The following is a 15,475-nucleotide window of genomic DNA, read 5'->3' on the forward strand; positions in this document are numbered from 1 at the left end:
GAGCCCAGAAAGAATGGAGGGGTGGGAAGAAAGTGTTTTAAGAATTTCGTTTATTTTCAGTTACCCTATTCTGATTTGATTCGTAATAAATTAATTCATTTTCCCCACAATAGTAATGGCTGAGTGGTCTCTCCTTGTCCTAATCTTGACTCACAAGCTTTTTATTTTCTACTCCCTGTCTAATCAAGGGGAATGACAGAGTGCCTTTCGTGGGCTTCATGTTAAATATTTCATAAATCAAATAGATTTTCATTCTAAGTACTTCACAATAAAAACAAACTTAAAGAGATGTTTTCATCAGAGAAGTCATAAATATTTCTGTGAATTCTTTTTATATATTAAGCATGTCACCAAAAATTAATTAAATATAATACACAAATTTTGTCTGCCTGAATTATACATATGAAATTCAAATCACTCATAGATTAATTCTATCGACAAACTTTTCCCATCAATCCCCCATCCTACAAACACATCTCTATTGGACAAATCATAACTATGTAAGCTGAAACTGTAAGCATATTTTCAAAACCAGATGCACAGAATAGCAAAATTTAATAGATACTACAGAAAGATGTCTAAGTATTATTTTTAAAACAAGTTCCCATTTCCATGAATTGCAGTGATTGTCCTGGAAAGGAAACTTTTTTTTTTTTTTCCCTCAGGTTTTTTTATTTGCTTGAAATTTGAGTGTGGAAAAAAAATCACCTCTCTTTGAAGTCAATACCACTATCTGTAATAGCAGCAGCTAACCTAAGGATGTTGAACACATCAATATTCTCAAAAAAATCTAAGAGATATACAAAGCAAATTCAATTACTCCTATTTTAAAAGTAAAATCTGTTCTCTTTAGGAATGGTTAAAAAAGTGTTTTAACTAGCATATCAAAGACAGACATATATCCCTAAAAAGACAAAGCAGAAGAGGTAAATTATTACCTAAAGTAAATCCTTATGCAGCAACTAAAAATGTTTGCATTTCTTTTCAGGTATTGTGATCAACTGTCACTCTGCACTAAAACCAACGCTAAATGAAGTTCTCCCCTAGGTGATGTTGTTAAGCATGAAATCCCATTCTCCTTAATATGGAAAAGTCTGTGAGCACATAGGAACACATTTTTTCAGAAGTAGGTAATGGTTCCTTGTTGGAGTATGCAAGTTACATTCTTTGCCTGCTTTGTTGACACAATTAGATGCAAGCTAATTCTGGTGCCTAACATTTAAGGGCAACTGACAAAATTTTAAGAGAGCCTTAGTGTGATTTGGCATCTCCCTCCACCATTTCTACAACACCTTTTACTGCACCAAGTAACTTCTCTCTCTCAAGTGTTGATCTGTGAACAACACTATGAACTCATCCCATAGAAAAAGCATGTTTCAATGAAAGCACATCTTGATTTATTTGACAGCTTGAAAAAAAAGGAACAATAAGAAGAAACTGAACAGACCCAGAAAAAAAAGAAATGAGCTGAGGGAGGTCCTGGCATTTGTTACGTAGCATTCACGAATTTAGAACAGGTAGGCTGAATGCCAGGAGAAAGGAGGTCAGTAAGACCATGTGACTGTTTAGTAATTAGACTTGCTCAATAGTGCAATTACACAAAAATATTAGTTCCTGATTGTTACATGACTGTTTAAAGAGAAAAGTTAATTAGAAAGCACCTTAGTATTAAAGGTTGCTATTTACCAGATCTAACACACATTTGTTAATATAAACCGTAACTGGTGACCCTGCAGAATGACAATGACAATATTCTAACAAGAAACTAAACCTCCTGGTTTCTTGTATTCTTTCACCATTTTTCCTCATGTAGATTGCATTAGTCATAGTTTGACAGAGCAGAGTTTTGCCCAGGGCACTAGGACAACACACACTTGGTGTCAATCAACTCAAATTAAGAAAGGACCACTGTAAATGCACACCAGGAGGTTAAATTTGACTCACCTTCCTAATGCTGAAGGGCTTCTGCTCCTAGTCTCAAATAAAATGTTTCTCAATACAACACCCTCTCAACAGGCATGTAAGCAACGATTTTGCTCATAGTCATCAAGTGAAAAAGAAAATGTTTTTTCATTAATTATAAGTGCCAAATAAGACTGGGAAACTAAAAAATTGCATCATAGATCTTGTGTATACTTACTGGGAATGTATGTGACTGCAGTGGTTAAAAGCATTGCATTAAAACCACTGGAACCTAAAGAGGATTCATACCAAACTAGTAACTGTCCATTTAAATAAAAACTGACTGAGAAGAACCTTAATAAGCATACAGCTTTAGCAGCCAGTTATTCTATAAAGCTATTGTACTTTTAAACTTGAAAAAAAACTGATGATTTCACAAAACCAGGCTATGAAGGCAGCAAGATTTCCTACTCAAATCCATGTGCAGCATGTGCCTCGAGGGTATTTGAGTACCAGGAGATTGCTTGATGTGCTTTGGACAGGGGAGTTGTAATCTACCCCAAATTCAGTCCCTCTAACCAGCAACTAAAACCAGACATGTTTCTTCAAATGCAAAATGCAGTGGAAAGACTAGCTGCCCTCTAAAACACTGAAAACATTTTTTAAGTAAACCAACCAGCAATACATCACACACAGATGTACTCAAGGACTCTATTAGCTAATGATCATATTACATTCAAGAACCACGGCTATAGCACTGAAGACATTAATTTCCTTCTGCAAGAATCAAAGTTCACATTTGTCTATCATTCACTAGAGCAGAGAATACAACCAAAAACTGTTCAGCATTTCAACTGCAGGGCACATTAGAGACCTATGAAGTATTCTTAAGACACTTAGATTTGTACCAGTTGTCCACATTCTTTTAAAACTTCAGTGGCTGTTCATGTTTCATCCACAAAATTAAGGCCTCTTCAGTAAGTCAAAATGTTATTAAAAAAAACATATCTCTTCAAAACAAAAGCGATTTAAAAGTCTCTTATAAAATAAATGTACATCATGAATCTCAGATAAGGGAAGTATCTAACAGTTATTTGTAAGTTATTTTGGTCAGTGAAAATGAAATAACCATCGAGTTAAAGTTTACAAAAAGCATCTTTAGTATTTCTATCTCTTGAAAACAAGAAGATTGTAAGGAAAACCTCTCGAAATCTGAAAAAAAAAATAGAAAATCAGAAACCTCCAAAGGTAAGTTACCTGGTTGGTAAAGTATAAGCTAGGATACAAATTATTAAATCTGAAAGGAACAATCCTTCAAGTAAACACAATTGAAACCTGAAGTTTCTAAACTTTGTCATTCTTCTATGACGTAGTGTTAAGATAAGTTTCATTGTACTTGTTCCATAATTAGGCAACTTCTCAGCATTGTAGTCTGGGCAGGCTAAGTTCACTAGCATTTCAAGTTCCTGACATTGGAGGGACAGATAATACACAAACTTTACTGCATTATCAACCATTTTACAAGGGTAACAATTTTCAGATTCCTAGTGATTTTTTAACTAATCTCACATGACAAGCATGCACGGAACTCCTGTTAACCTCTGCCTTATGGTACACATTTAGCATGCAAGCGTCAGTCACAGCACCACAGTAAAGTTCATTTTTATATCGGGTAGGAGAATTACAACTGGCTTGATGGTGCAGGAATAAATATGCACGTTCCAGAAAGGGACACTGCACACCGAGCCAGCCCGAGTTCAAGAAGCATTTAGAGAATGCTCTCAGGCACGCGGTGGGTTTCTTGGGGCTGTCCTATGCAGGGCCAGGTGTTGGTCTCCATGATCCTCGTGGGTCACTTCCAACTCATGATATTTTGTGATACCCTTCCGTGTAGGAACGCTACTCTGAAACAGTACTTCTGAGCTAAGAGAGCAGCTTCAGTTTCTCCAGGACGGAGTCGCCCTGGGGTTCCCGGCTGCCCAGAGTTCCTGAAATGGTGCAAACCTACTCTGGGGTGCTCCCCACAGGCTTTTCCGCCCGGCAGCAACCCCGCTCTGAGCTCTAGCGCTCGGGCACTGAACCGCCGCCCTCGAGAGCGAGAACAAGCGCCCCCCTCAGCGGGAAGCCGCAGCCCACCACCCCGGACTCTGCCACGGGCTTCCCGGTTCCTTCTTCCCCGTCCCTCCCACGTGCGCCGCAGCCCGGGCCGGCGCTGGGCTGGATATGTAACACCGCCGGCCCGCGGGGAGGGCGAGCGGCCGAGGGAAGCCGGCGCTGGCGGCGGCCCAATCGGGCGCGGAGGGGAGGGGATGGCGGGGAGGCAGCGTGACCGAATACATAACGCGGAGATTAGGGCCCCCGCAGCGCCCCGCACTCACCGCCACCTGTTGATGCCCACGTTGGAGGAGCCGGCGAACCATGGGTCCAGGATGTAGACGCAGCGCACCGTGTCGGCGCCCTGGATGCATTCCCGCAGCGCCGGGTTGTCGTGGAGCCGCAGCCCCTTGCGGAACCAGTGTACGGCGTTCACCCCCATGCCGGGTGCGGGCGCTCAGCGGGAACCACCGCCGCCGCCCGCGGGGCCGTTCATGGCCCGGCGCCGCCGGGCGAGCACGGACGGGCGGCGGAGCGGCCCGCGGAGCCTCGCTGGGACGGCTCTAGGACCCGGCGGACACGGCGGGAGCGGCCGCCCGGCGGGGACGCATCACCCCGCGGAGCCCCCGCGCCGGGGAGAGCAGGGACGAAAGGTGTGAGCGCTGGGTCCGGCGGTGACTGCGGGGCGGTGACGGCGCCCTGCCCGCGGAAAGCGCCGTCCGTGCCGCTGCCGCCTCCTCGCCGCTCGCCCTGTGACTGCGCGGGGCTGCGCCGGCCACTCCGCCCCGCCCCCCACCGCCCATTGGCCGGCGCCGCTCCCACGTGACCGCGGGCCCTCACGTTTCTGAGGTGTGTTCGCTACGGGCGGCGCGCGGGGGAAGGGAGGCCCGGCCGGGCGGCCGCGCACCCGCGGCGGGGCAGGGGGCGGCCGGGGGACCCGCGACCCCGGTGGGAATCCCACCCGCTTGGGCAGCGCGGGGCCGGCGGGCCGCGGCGGGGGGGCGGGGCCCGGCTCCCCGCCACCTCCCCCGCGGCGCGGCGGGACCCGGATGAGCACGGGGCCGCGAGGCGGCTCTCGGCGGCGCCGCTTCCGCCGGGAAGCGCAGGCGTGCGCGCGCCCCCGAGCCTGTTATGTATCGCGGCCCGCGCGCGCCCGCCCGCCCCCGGGGCCGTGCCCGGCGGTCCCGCCGCGCGCGGCCCCATCCGCGGGAAACGGGCGGGGCGCTTATATAAGCGTGTGCGTAGGGAGCGCCTGCTGGGCTCGCGGAGTGCCGGAGGTCCCTTCCCACCCTGACGATTCTGTGACGCGGGCCGAGGGCTCGTTGCTGCCCGGTGGCGTCGGGATGTGTCGGTCAAAAGGCACCCCCGGGCAAGAGAAAGCGGCTCGGCCGTGCGGCGCTGCCGCACCCAAACAGGCTTTCAAGCAGCAGAACGAGTTAAAATGGTCTCTCTTAGAGCACCGTTAGTAAAGTCATTACTAAATGGTGAATTTCTCACGCCTGTTAATTACAGAGCTCTAACCACCGTCTGTGCGCTGCCAACACAGCGGGTTTCCCGGGACCTGCTCCTTGGTTACGCCGCGCACGGCCAACAGCCGACGGAGGCATCGCACTGACAGGACTCAGTACAACCCTTTGGAGCCTTAACAGGGCAGCTCTAGATGCAGATCTGAAAATAAACCTCCACCTGTGGATTGCAGCTCAAATCTACAGCTTCACGGACAAGTGCATAGCAACAGCAGAAGTGGTTTCATTAGAAAGGTCTCAAGTAAAAGGCAGAGGACCCAAATCAGCAGTACAGTCCTTTCTTAACTTTGAGAATTCCAGACAGTTCTTTAAGAACTGTCATTTTTATTTCTCCTAAAATATTTTTTTCTGCTAAGATACACAGAAAGTAAAAGTCAACAAGAAGAGACACATGCTTTTCGTGCTTTTCTTTCCTCACTTTGAATGACCTAATAAACACAGTAATAGAATCACAGAATCATTTAGATTGGAAAAGACCTCCGAGGCCAACTTTTAACTGACCACCACCATCTCAGCTAGGTCATGGCACTGAGGGCCATGTCCAGTTGTTTCTTGAACACCTCCAGGGATGTGTTCATCACCTCCCTGGGCAGCTCATTCCAATGTTCAATAACCCTGTCAGTGAAAAAATGCCTCCTGATGTCCAACCTGAACCTCCCCTTGTGCAGCTTGAGGCTCTGTCCTCTCGTCCTGTCACAGCTTGCCTGGCAGACGAGGCCCCATCTGTCATTGACAGTCAAGGTATGCCAAGGCCCCAGCCATGATTAGAATCCCTTTCTGCTTGGTCTTACACAAAATTTCTTTTTAAAAGGTGTAGCATGTGGAGAGTGAACAGTTTTTGAGCACTGACTTTAACAACAGCATAAATTATTATGAGTTTTTCAATTATCACTTTGTTGTATGTAGAAAATCATATTCCACAGCTCATCATTGTGATCCAAGAAGAACATATGGGCTTCTGTCATATACCCTTGCTGCAACTCAGAGCTGGAGTAGTGGGGTCATTGTAAAGTCAAACATCGCTTTCTCAATTAATACAAAGTACGTCCTTATTTGTCTGGTGGTTTTTTATTATCATTATATGCCAAATATTCGGCAAATAATTTTGAAATCAATAAAAAACAAAAAGGAATTCAGTAGTTAATGACCACTGTTCATCAAACTCATTTGAATTCTATAATTTTTGAACACACTGAAGAAGTAGATTCCTTATTTTTAAGGAGAGTCACTTCACAACATAGTTTTTATTTCAAACATTTAAATTGCTTTTCATACTCATTATGTGTCCTGCTAGCTCCCCACAAGGCTGCCACACTGAAGATAGCCCTGAATAAAGTCCAGCATCAACCAGTCTGCCTTCTTGGGAATCCTGAGGTGGAAACAGCCCTTCCTCACTAGACTTTATGGTTTCATAAACAAATGGCAGCCATGAAAACCATCAGTCTCTAAGCTGTTTGTTGCTACAGGCTGAATAACAATTACAGTATATCATTAGCATATCATTATGTTAAAACATTCTTTGGCTCTGTCTGGCCATGCCTTCTATGTGAGACAGTTTGTTCTTGACTCAGAAGTGAGAGAAAGAACATATTAATGTATAATTAATATTGTATTAGGGTATATTAATATATAATAGATGCAGACTATATTAATTAAAATGTCAGATCTCAAGGGAAGAGCCACTCCAACTTAGTTGAAATACAAAATAGAATGACAGTTAATCAAGGAACTCACAAAAGTAAACCTCTCTACAGTGTTCTCATGTGAATAACTTTTTTAAACAATATTGCTAATTTAGCCCAGACTGTGATTGCAAAAATGAAGAGAGTGGGGAGAAGACAGAAAGGAAAAAAGATAACATGAAGGCATAAAGTGAAAAAAAAAACATAAAAAAGCAAGTGTACAGTACATTTTGTGTTACAGATTAAAGCTATTTTTAGATGCATGTTTTTAACATTATTGTATGCATTATATTCACAGACTTTGTTAACTGTTCTAGGAACAGCTGTTATTTAGGAGACCAAGCCTGAACCCTGTTCCTAGAGCAGAAAGTTTCTTTCTATAGCATTTCTCTTCTTCATTAGCTCTTTTTCACAGAACCAATAGAGACTACTGAAGATGTTGTGTACTGTAGATGATAAAAGAAGGGTTCACAGAGACAAAGAAAAAAGATAAGTAGATATGGCTAAAAAAAAAAAATAGAAGATGGTTCTCAACATCACAGCTCAAAGAACTTCTGAAAAGCCACCAGCAAAACAATATAAGCCCAATGACTAGATGTGAATTTAATTATGTAATAAGGCAGTGGTCATATGAAGAAAATACACTGGTGTAAGGCAAGCCTCCCATCACGATATCGGTGTTACCGAAACAAAAGGATCATCTGCTTCCTGTCAGAGCAAAGGAACTCGAGTAGTCCGACTTATAAATCTTCCGTCCTTTGCTATTATGTTACTTAGAAATTATTATCAAAACATTTTTTTTTCCCCTATTCACCCCACTACTTCTCTCTGCAAGCTGTTTTAATCCAACGGGCTTTCACTCTCCTAGTGCCGGCCAAGCCTGCTTCGGCAAGCGGCGGAGGCACGGCCGGTTGGGCAGCGGCCGAGCCCGGGCCGGGTCCCGCTGCGGGACGGCCACGTCCTCCTGCCCCGCGGCTCAGCCCGCGCCCCTCCCCTGCCGGCATTGGTACGTGCCAGCGCTCCCCGCGCGGCGGCGGTGGTGCGGCCCGGCGGCGGCGGCGAGGCCGGTGAGCGCGGCCGGGGGCGGCGGGGCTCGGGCCGCTCTCCGGCGGGACACGGGGGGCGGAGGGGCCGGCTGGCGTTCCGCTTGTCCCGCTCCGAGCGCCGGCGCGGCGCTGAGGGTGGGGCGGGCGGCGTGCAGGGGGAGAAGCCGCGCTGTTCCGGGGCATGTGCGGCGGGGGAGGGACCCCCGGGCGCGGGGCCCCCGTGTCGGCCGCCTGTGGCTGCGGCAGGAGCGGCACTCGGGGCGGGATGGGCCTGCAGCCGCTTCTCCCGTGCTGGCTGCAGGAGAACATCCGCCTCCTGCCTCTCCGCCCCCAAGCGGAGTCCAAAGGGTGGGAAAGGGAGGGCCCAGGTGGCCGGGCTGCGGGAGCAGGCTGTGCTGGAGACCCTTGTTTTGTCTGTGCTGAAAGCACCACCACTTAATGACCAGTGGTTGAAATAGTGCGGCGCGTCCTTAAGAACTTTTCAAATGTCTTTCCTTTCCTGGATGTAAGAAAAAGCTTTGTCCCCATGAGGAAGCTGAGCAGTAGAACAGGTAACCCACAGAGGCCGATGGGCTCCATCCATTGAGGTTTTAAAGACCTGACTGGACAAAGCAGCCTGGATCCTGCAGACCCTGCTTTGAGCTCTTGAGGTCCCTTTAAAGCTGGATTACTCTAGGATCCTCTGTATTTTTTTCTAGAAAGCTTTATGTTGGTCTAGCATATATTTTATAATAATTTACCTAATTTCCACCACTGATGCAAAGCAGGGATTCATTTTTGTAAGTGCGTAAGTGTGAACAAACATTAATCTAGAAAACTGCAACCTCTCACAACCCCAGATTCCTTCACAAACCATTCAAACCCTGTCTACACTGCTCTCTTCTAGGTAGATACCTACTCTTCTTGGTTCACTCAAAGTTCAATCTAGGCATTCAGTAGTTTCATTTAATTCTTTACAGCCTACTGTAAAGTAGTTTCCCTGTTATGAGAATTGTAGTGGTGAGCAGTCATACTGTTGCCCTCTTTACTGAAAGATTTTGTGAACAATCCAGGCATGAGTAAAAGTTTGGGTTTGCTAATTTTCAAAAAGTGATGTTTGAAAAATGCACATTCAGAAATTCACATGAGGGATAAATCAACCAATTGATCCTTGTATCTATTTCCTATAGAAGATTTACATAGAAGTCTCATTAAATAATGAAACTTACAGCACCCCTTTACTCTGTATATTCAGGTCTCTGAAAGTGTGCTAGCAAGGTAACTTTGACATTAGCTCACTTCCTTATTGCTGTTCTAACACTTGGTGGTGAGAGGGTGCTGCTGGCAATGAGAGCAAGCATCTTATCTGAGCTGGGTGGGTTTTTTTCCCTTAATCTCTCAATTGCTTTACAATCCCCACAGCAATCTAAGTATGTGAAAAGTTACAGTGGGGTCCTGCACATTAGAACATGCATTAGATCCAACAAGAGCTTTGAGAGAACTCTGAATTCTTGAAAGCAGTTACATACCTGAAATGTGAATACTGTCATCTATGGACTTGGAAATCTATCAAGTCATAAATCAGATCTTCTTGGTTTCTATAGAGCACCATCACATTCAAATTCATTCATGTTATTTCACATGTTGTATTTTGCATAGGGCTTTTTTACAAGGGCTCCTGACTATTCCTGTCAAATGAGTTTTGGCAAATAAACTTCTCCTTTCTTTTACAATATTCTGTGTTTCTGATGATCCTCACTAACAACAGGGGAAAATTGACTATGATCCCAGGCATTTTTAAAAAATGTAAGGCTTCTTTTACATGAATGTAACAACCATCCCCATGTCAGATTTTAGAAGAGCACAATTTACTATATCAGAATATTTTTAAAGTTCTATAATAGTAAAAATGACAGTATTTTAAGGGACTGCATTACTCACAAGGCAGTTTTGTTTAACAGCAGGATTACACATTAAAGTAAAATTAAGTCATGGTTATTTTGAGAGTTTGTACTTTGGAAATATTATTTGACATCCCAAACAATTTTAACAAAACCATCAGCCCTGGGGTTCTGACACAAGCAGCGCATTAAGTAATTGGTTTTGCCTTAGAGGTGTGAAATAACACTAAAGAACAAGTTATCAATAAACAGCTTCTGTTAATAAGAGTGCATATAGAAAATCACATCATATGCTGTTAGTTTATGATATAATAACAATAGTCCATCTCAGAAGCAGGAAAAAAGCAATCTAAAAATAAAGGTACACTCTCTTGAGACAAAGGATTTACCTCTGGAAAATATTTAACCTTACCTGGCAGCTACCACTAAAGTTCTCTAAATAAACCATGTATTTTCTCAGACAGTGGGCTACAAGAAAAATTCTAGGGCTCTCATAGAGCTGTAGAATAGGTATGTTGGTCTGTTATGTAGGAGATTGGACTGCCTGATCATAACAGTATTTTATCTCCTAAAAAAAAAGGACCCCCCCCCCAAAAAAAAAAAAATCAACAAAAAAGCCCAACCAAAAGTAATTTAACAATGCTCATCTAGGTACTTTCTGAAGCATGCTGTACTTAGGAAGAGGTGAAAGCAGCTGTCCAAACGTTCTTATTTTCAGTTTGAGCAGTTTTAAGCATGTTACCAGCAGCAGCTATTTGCAGGATAATTGCAGAAATCAGCAGTTCCCCATTCCACGGTCGGTACTTCCAAAGGGCTGTTATGAAAACACCCCCCAGGAAGTTAAAGATACACTTGATGATATCTTTGACTGCTGCGGCTCCTTTTGCCCCTGCAGAGCAGGTGACAGTGCATGTGGTATTGGTGATAACTGGGCAGCCAGTTTGAGCAAAGGTGAGGTGTGGGGTTGGCCCTGTGGACTCCAGCACAGCTACACACCTATTCCACAGGGATTCCGCCTACAGAAGAGACCTGGAGGCAGAAATAAGGCATTGGTGCAAGCAGCAGCTGTAGCAAAGTACATGCTGGAAGCAGTAGGTGAAGGCCTGGAAATGTTACTGTGTACTTGCTTCCTCCCTCAAAATACCAAGGTGCTTATTCAAACTCAACACACTCAGCTGGAGAAAAACACTTACATAAAGGTTCATACGATTTTTTTTCTTCCCTTAATTATATAAAGAATGATTTCAAAATGAAGTTATGCTGCAAACTGCTGCTGAAGCAGCACTGCGTGATGGGTCTCTGACACATGAAAGAACAACTCACACTTCAAATAATGCTTGAGAAGTTAAAGCAAATACACTCATAAGAACTCAGAAAGATTTAAGCTGCCATTTTTGTTAATTTAGTGGGATTGCTGTCAAATGAAATTGCATGAATCATTTTCCTCACACAGTGTGAGTGATCTGTAATGTAGTCACAATGTTAGCTGCAAGAAATGGCTGACAGTTTGGAGGTTGTATGACTGCAGGCATGGATATGGGCAGAGCACTGCCCCACATCAGGTCTGTTGCGTCCATGTTACTGTTCCAGTGACGTATCCATCAGAACATTAACCTTTCAAAAACAGTCCTTCCCCCTGCTTTCATGTGAAAGCTGGATTTTGCACTAATAACAAAAACCACTTTGGAGAGCTATTTCTTACACTGGTTCTGTCTAAACATCAATGATTCTGACCATTAACTCGTTCCTTAAATGTGTTTTCTTAGAGCTGTTGTGTCTCCACAGAACTGATTTCCACGATGCTGAGAGGAGTTGCTCACGGTGCAAAAGACACATTCACTCTTCTGTTGACAAGACCGCAGAGCTGTAATCCAGGACTGAAGTTTTCATCAGTATGGCCTGATGTAGCAAACAGAAGCTTCCTAATACATTCCAGTTACACAACTGATACCAAGTCAAGAGAGGAAAATAAAAAAACCCTTGAGAATCTCTACAGTTTGTCAGTTGACATCACAAAGATACGCAGACTGAAGGAATGGGTCCTTCTCCAGGATGTGGCCTATGTTAAAGAAATTGCTGGTATCTTACAGGAAATGGGAGCAGATGAGACCACTGTAGCCAACATTATAGAACGCTGCCCCGAGGCAATTCTCCACACCCCAGCAGAGATAAACTCTCAAAGAGCTTTGTGGCAATTAGTATGCCAGAATGAAAAACAGCTGGTTAAATTAATAGAGCAATTTCCAGAGTCTTTTTTTACTACTGAGTATCAGCAGAACCAGAAGGCAAACATACTGTTTTTTCAAGAGCTAGGACTTAAGAATAATATAATCACCAGGTTCTTGACAAGTGCACCCAATATTTTCTATAACCCTGTTGAGAAGAACAAAAACGTGATAGAGACATTACAAAGAAATTATTTAAATTTAGGGGGTTCTGAAGCAAATATGAAGATCTGGATACTAAAGTTATTGAGCCAAAATCCATTTATTTTATTAAATACTTCCACTGCAATCCAGGAGAACTTGGAATTTCTCCAAAAGAATGATTTCACTGACCAGGAAGTCCTACAGCTGCTGTCCAAACTTAAAGGCTTCATTTTTCAACTTAATTCTACCACTATGCAGAAGAGTATGCTTTTCTCCAAAAACATCTTCAAGTGCAGTGATCAAGAACTAAAACAACTAGTGCTGAAATGCCCAGCCCTTCTCTACTATTCTGTTCCAGTTTTGGAAGAAAGACTTGAAGGACTACTGAAGGAAGGAATTTCTATAGCACAGATAAGAGAGACACCAGTGGTGCTGGAGTTGACAACACAAATCGTTCAGTATCGAATTAAAAAGCTCTCTGCATTAGGATATGATATAAAGGGTGGAAATTTAGAAAGCTTGAATGGTACTAAAAAAGACTTTGAAGTCACTTATGGTAAGATACAATCAAAGAAGGAGAGACCAATTTTTAATCCTGTTGCTCCTCTACACATTGAAGATTAATTTGACCGCTGTACTTCAAGTTATGCAAAGGCAAATTAAAAGGGAAGTTGATTCTTTAAGAAGAGATGGAACAAAAGCAAACTTAATCAAGACTGTAGTCTTACACTGTACTTTGTTCAGGAGAGGGTCTTGGGCACAACTTCATTATACAATTGTAGTATTTTAATACTTTAAAATGTCATAGAAGTTACAGTTATGATAAAGGTTGCCTTTTCCTAAGAGTACCTCAGATGTGACATTTTCTTACCTGACAGGGCATTAACTGCCTTAGATTTTCAGCTCTGTCACTGCACAGTCCCGCCTGTAGTAATGATTAGTACAATTTTTATCTGAGGAAGACAAAAGGAGGATTATTTTTCCAGCAGTGTTCATCAGTTGGCTGATTCACTGTCTTCAGGACATGCTCTTAGAGTTCTTTTCCTTATTGCTCAAGTAGCTCTAGCTTCTGGATCCTGACCTGCAACAGACTTGATTTCTTGGACAGCAAAGCCCTGTCCTGAGAACAGGGGCTGGACATAATATTTTTTTATTCACTGCTACAGTGAGACCCTAGTATCTCTGTGTACAAACCATAATGCAAAGAAACTACAGGATGATAACCTTTATATTTCTGAGACTTCAAAATTTACTTATTTTTTTCAAATGGTTTGGGAGAGGAAGAAATACATTTATTGCTGTTGTATAGTTCTTAATTTCTTCTAGCAAGGTTTGGGGACAAGAAAGATTAGGGAGAGATTCAAGTTTCAAATTATGGTAGGAGAAAAGAGAAAGTCATGCTTTTCTATTAGATGTAACAAAACTCTAGTCTGTAAACCACTGCTGATTAAACATGACTACCAGATTTGCAAACAGCTGCAACAGTTTCTAAATATATGGGTGACACTGCTTCTAAGATAACACCATATGACAATTGGCAACAAATGCTGGCTTTCAAAATAGTAACTATCAGACAGCATTTAAGTTCTCAGGGGATTTGATTTCTTCTCATTTACGGGCTGTGAATGGTAATATAAAACAGTAGCATCACTGACAATCATTTCAATAGGATTAGGATCAGTGATTTTATTTCGCAGACTTTCCTAAGTAGCTATTCCACACACATTCCCTCTTGACAGCAGAATAAAAGCCAGCTACACACCACCTTCACTCCAGGCATTCTTCAAGGTCATTTTTAACACACATTTTGGCAGCAAGTCCAGGCCTCTGTTTCTTAAAATGTGGTTTGTAATTGCTGAAGAAAGCTGGTATTGAATTACTGGTCCAGAGGGTGGGCTGCAAGATGATGATTTTATATAGTCTGCTATATTATCTGCTGTGCACAGGGGAGGCACTGGGAACACTTGGTAGGAGCATTGCAAAGATCCCAACAGCTGAAGGTCTTACAGTGAGCACTCTGCAGGCAAATGCAGGCGTGACAGGCGTTTCTGGGGGTAAATGCCACTCCTGCAGGAGTGCGTGCAACAGTGGCAGGGATTCAAGAATGAATTTCAGCATGAAAAAAGTCAGGCTGTGGTACCAGGCTGTGCCTATGCTGACTCTTTCAAAACTCATCATCGTTTTTTAAGAGGAAACTGGGAAGACAGCTGTATTAAAAATTCACGGGAACTTGCCTTTCTCACTTGGTGACTGTCTTTTCCTGCTCAGCTATTAAGCAGACCACAACATTATCTGAATTTAAAAGCCTCCTTCCCCTCAGACACAAAGGGGCATTTCAGGTCTCCAAAGCTCTTCTAACACAAACTCTAACTGAGCCAGAGACCTGATTGGTAGCTTAGGAGGAAAAGGAAACCAAGACATACAACAGTGTTTTCCCTGAATATTTAGTTCTAGCATTTCTACAGGTACCTGTTTTTACAAAGTTCTTGAAACAGCTTATTCCCATCACTTAAATTATTTCCAGTGGCAACAGAAGAGGAAAAGGATGTATTTCCTTAACTAAGTCACAGCCTGAGTTATCACAAACTTATTTTGCACTCTGAATGTTTCCATTTCTTTTCCCCTTTCAAAATAAAAGCATTCACAGAAATGTTCTTCTCTACTACCAGATTAAAATTTAGTCAATCCTTCATTCCTAACTCTATCCTGGGACCTGTTTCTCTCTTCTTCACAGGATTTGTTTACAATAAAAACCTCAGGAAAGCTCCCAGTCACCAAAACACTATTGCTGAAATAGTCAACTTTTCTTACTCACAGTAACTGTGGAGCAGCCTACTGCTGTGGAGCAGCAGTTCACTACCTAGAGAGCAGTCAGGTGTACAAGCTGCCTTCATAAACATTTCCCCTTTTGGAAAGGGGACTAAGAAAAGGAAAGTGAAATAAAGCTACCACAAAAACAATCCCAAGGCAAAAGAA

The 15,475-nt window shown here is 43.4% G+C and overlaps 2 protein-coding genes across 3 annotated transcripts in view; one reads left to right on the forward strand and one right to left on the reverse strand.

The window, feature by feature from the left end:
* The window catches only part of CRY1 (cryptochrome circadian regulator 1), a 39,841-nt gene extending 34,963 nt beyond the window's left edge, over window positions 1–4,878 (reverse strand). Inside the window, exon 1 of one of the 2 annotated variants that reach the window (XR_008431228.1) lies at window positions 4,281–4,878. Coding sequence is in view for 1 of the 2 variants with exons in the window: in XM_053944176.1 (XP_053800151.1) it covers window positions 4,281–4,438 (158 nt within the window). In the remaining variant the exon portion in view is untranslated. The remainder of the gene's footprint in view (window positions 1–4,280) is intronic. The other variant, XM_053944176.1, reaches the window with a different exon arrangement.
* Window positions 4,879–5,155: 277 nt separating this feature from the next.
* MTERF2 (mitochondrial transcription termination factor 2) lies at window positions 5,156–13,996 on the forward strand. Its single transcript, XM_053942561.1, has 4 exons — window positions 5,156–6,279; window positions 6,817–6,896; window positions 8,073–8,271; window positions 11,916–13,996. The coding sequence occupies exons 1-4, from the start codon at window positions 6,045–6,047 to the stop codon at window positions 13,121–13,123; spliced, it is 1,722 nt and encodes a 573-aa protein (XP_053798536.1). The 5' UTR covers window positions 5,156–6,044; the 3' UTR covers window positions 13,124–13,996.
* The last annotated feature ends 1,479 nt before the right edge of the window (window positions 13,997–15,475 follow it).

Source organism: Vidua chalybeata, chromosome 5, assembly GCF_026979565.1.
Source record: "Vidua chalybeata isolate OUT-0048 chromosome 5, bVidCha1 merged haplotype, whole genome shotgun sequence".
Taxonomy (NCBI): Eukaryota; Metazoa; Chordata; class Aves; order Passeriformes; family Viduidae; genus Vidua; species Vidua chalybeata.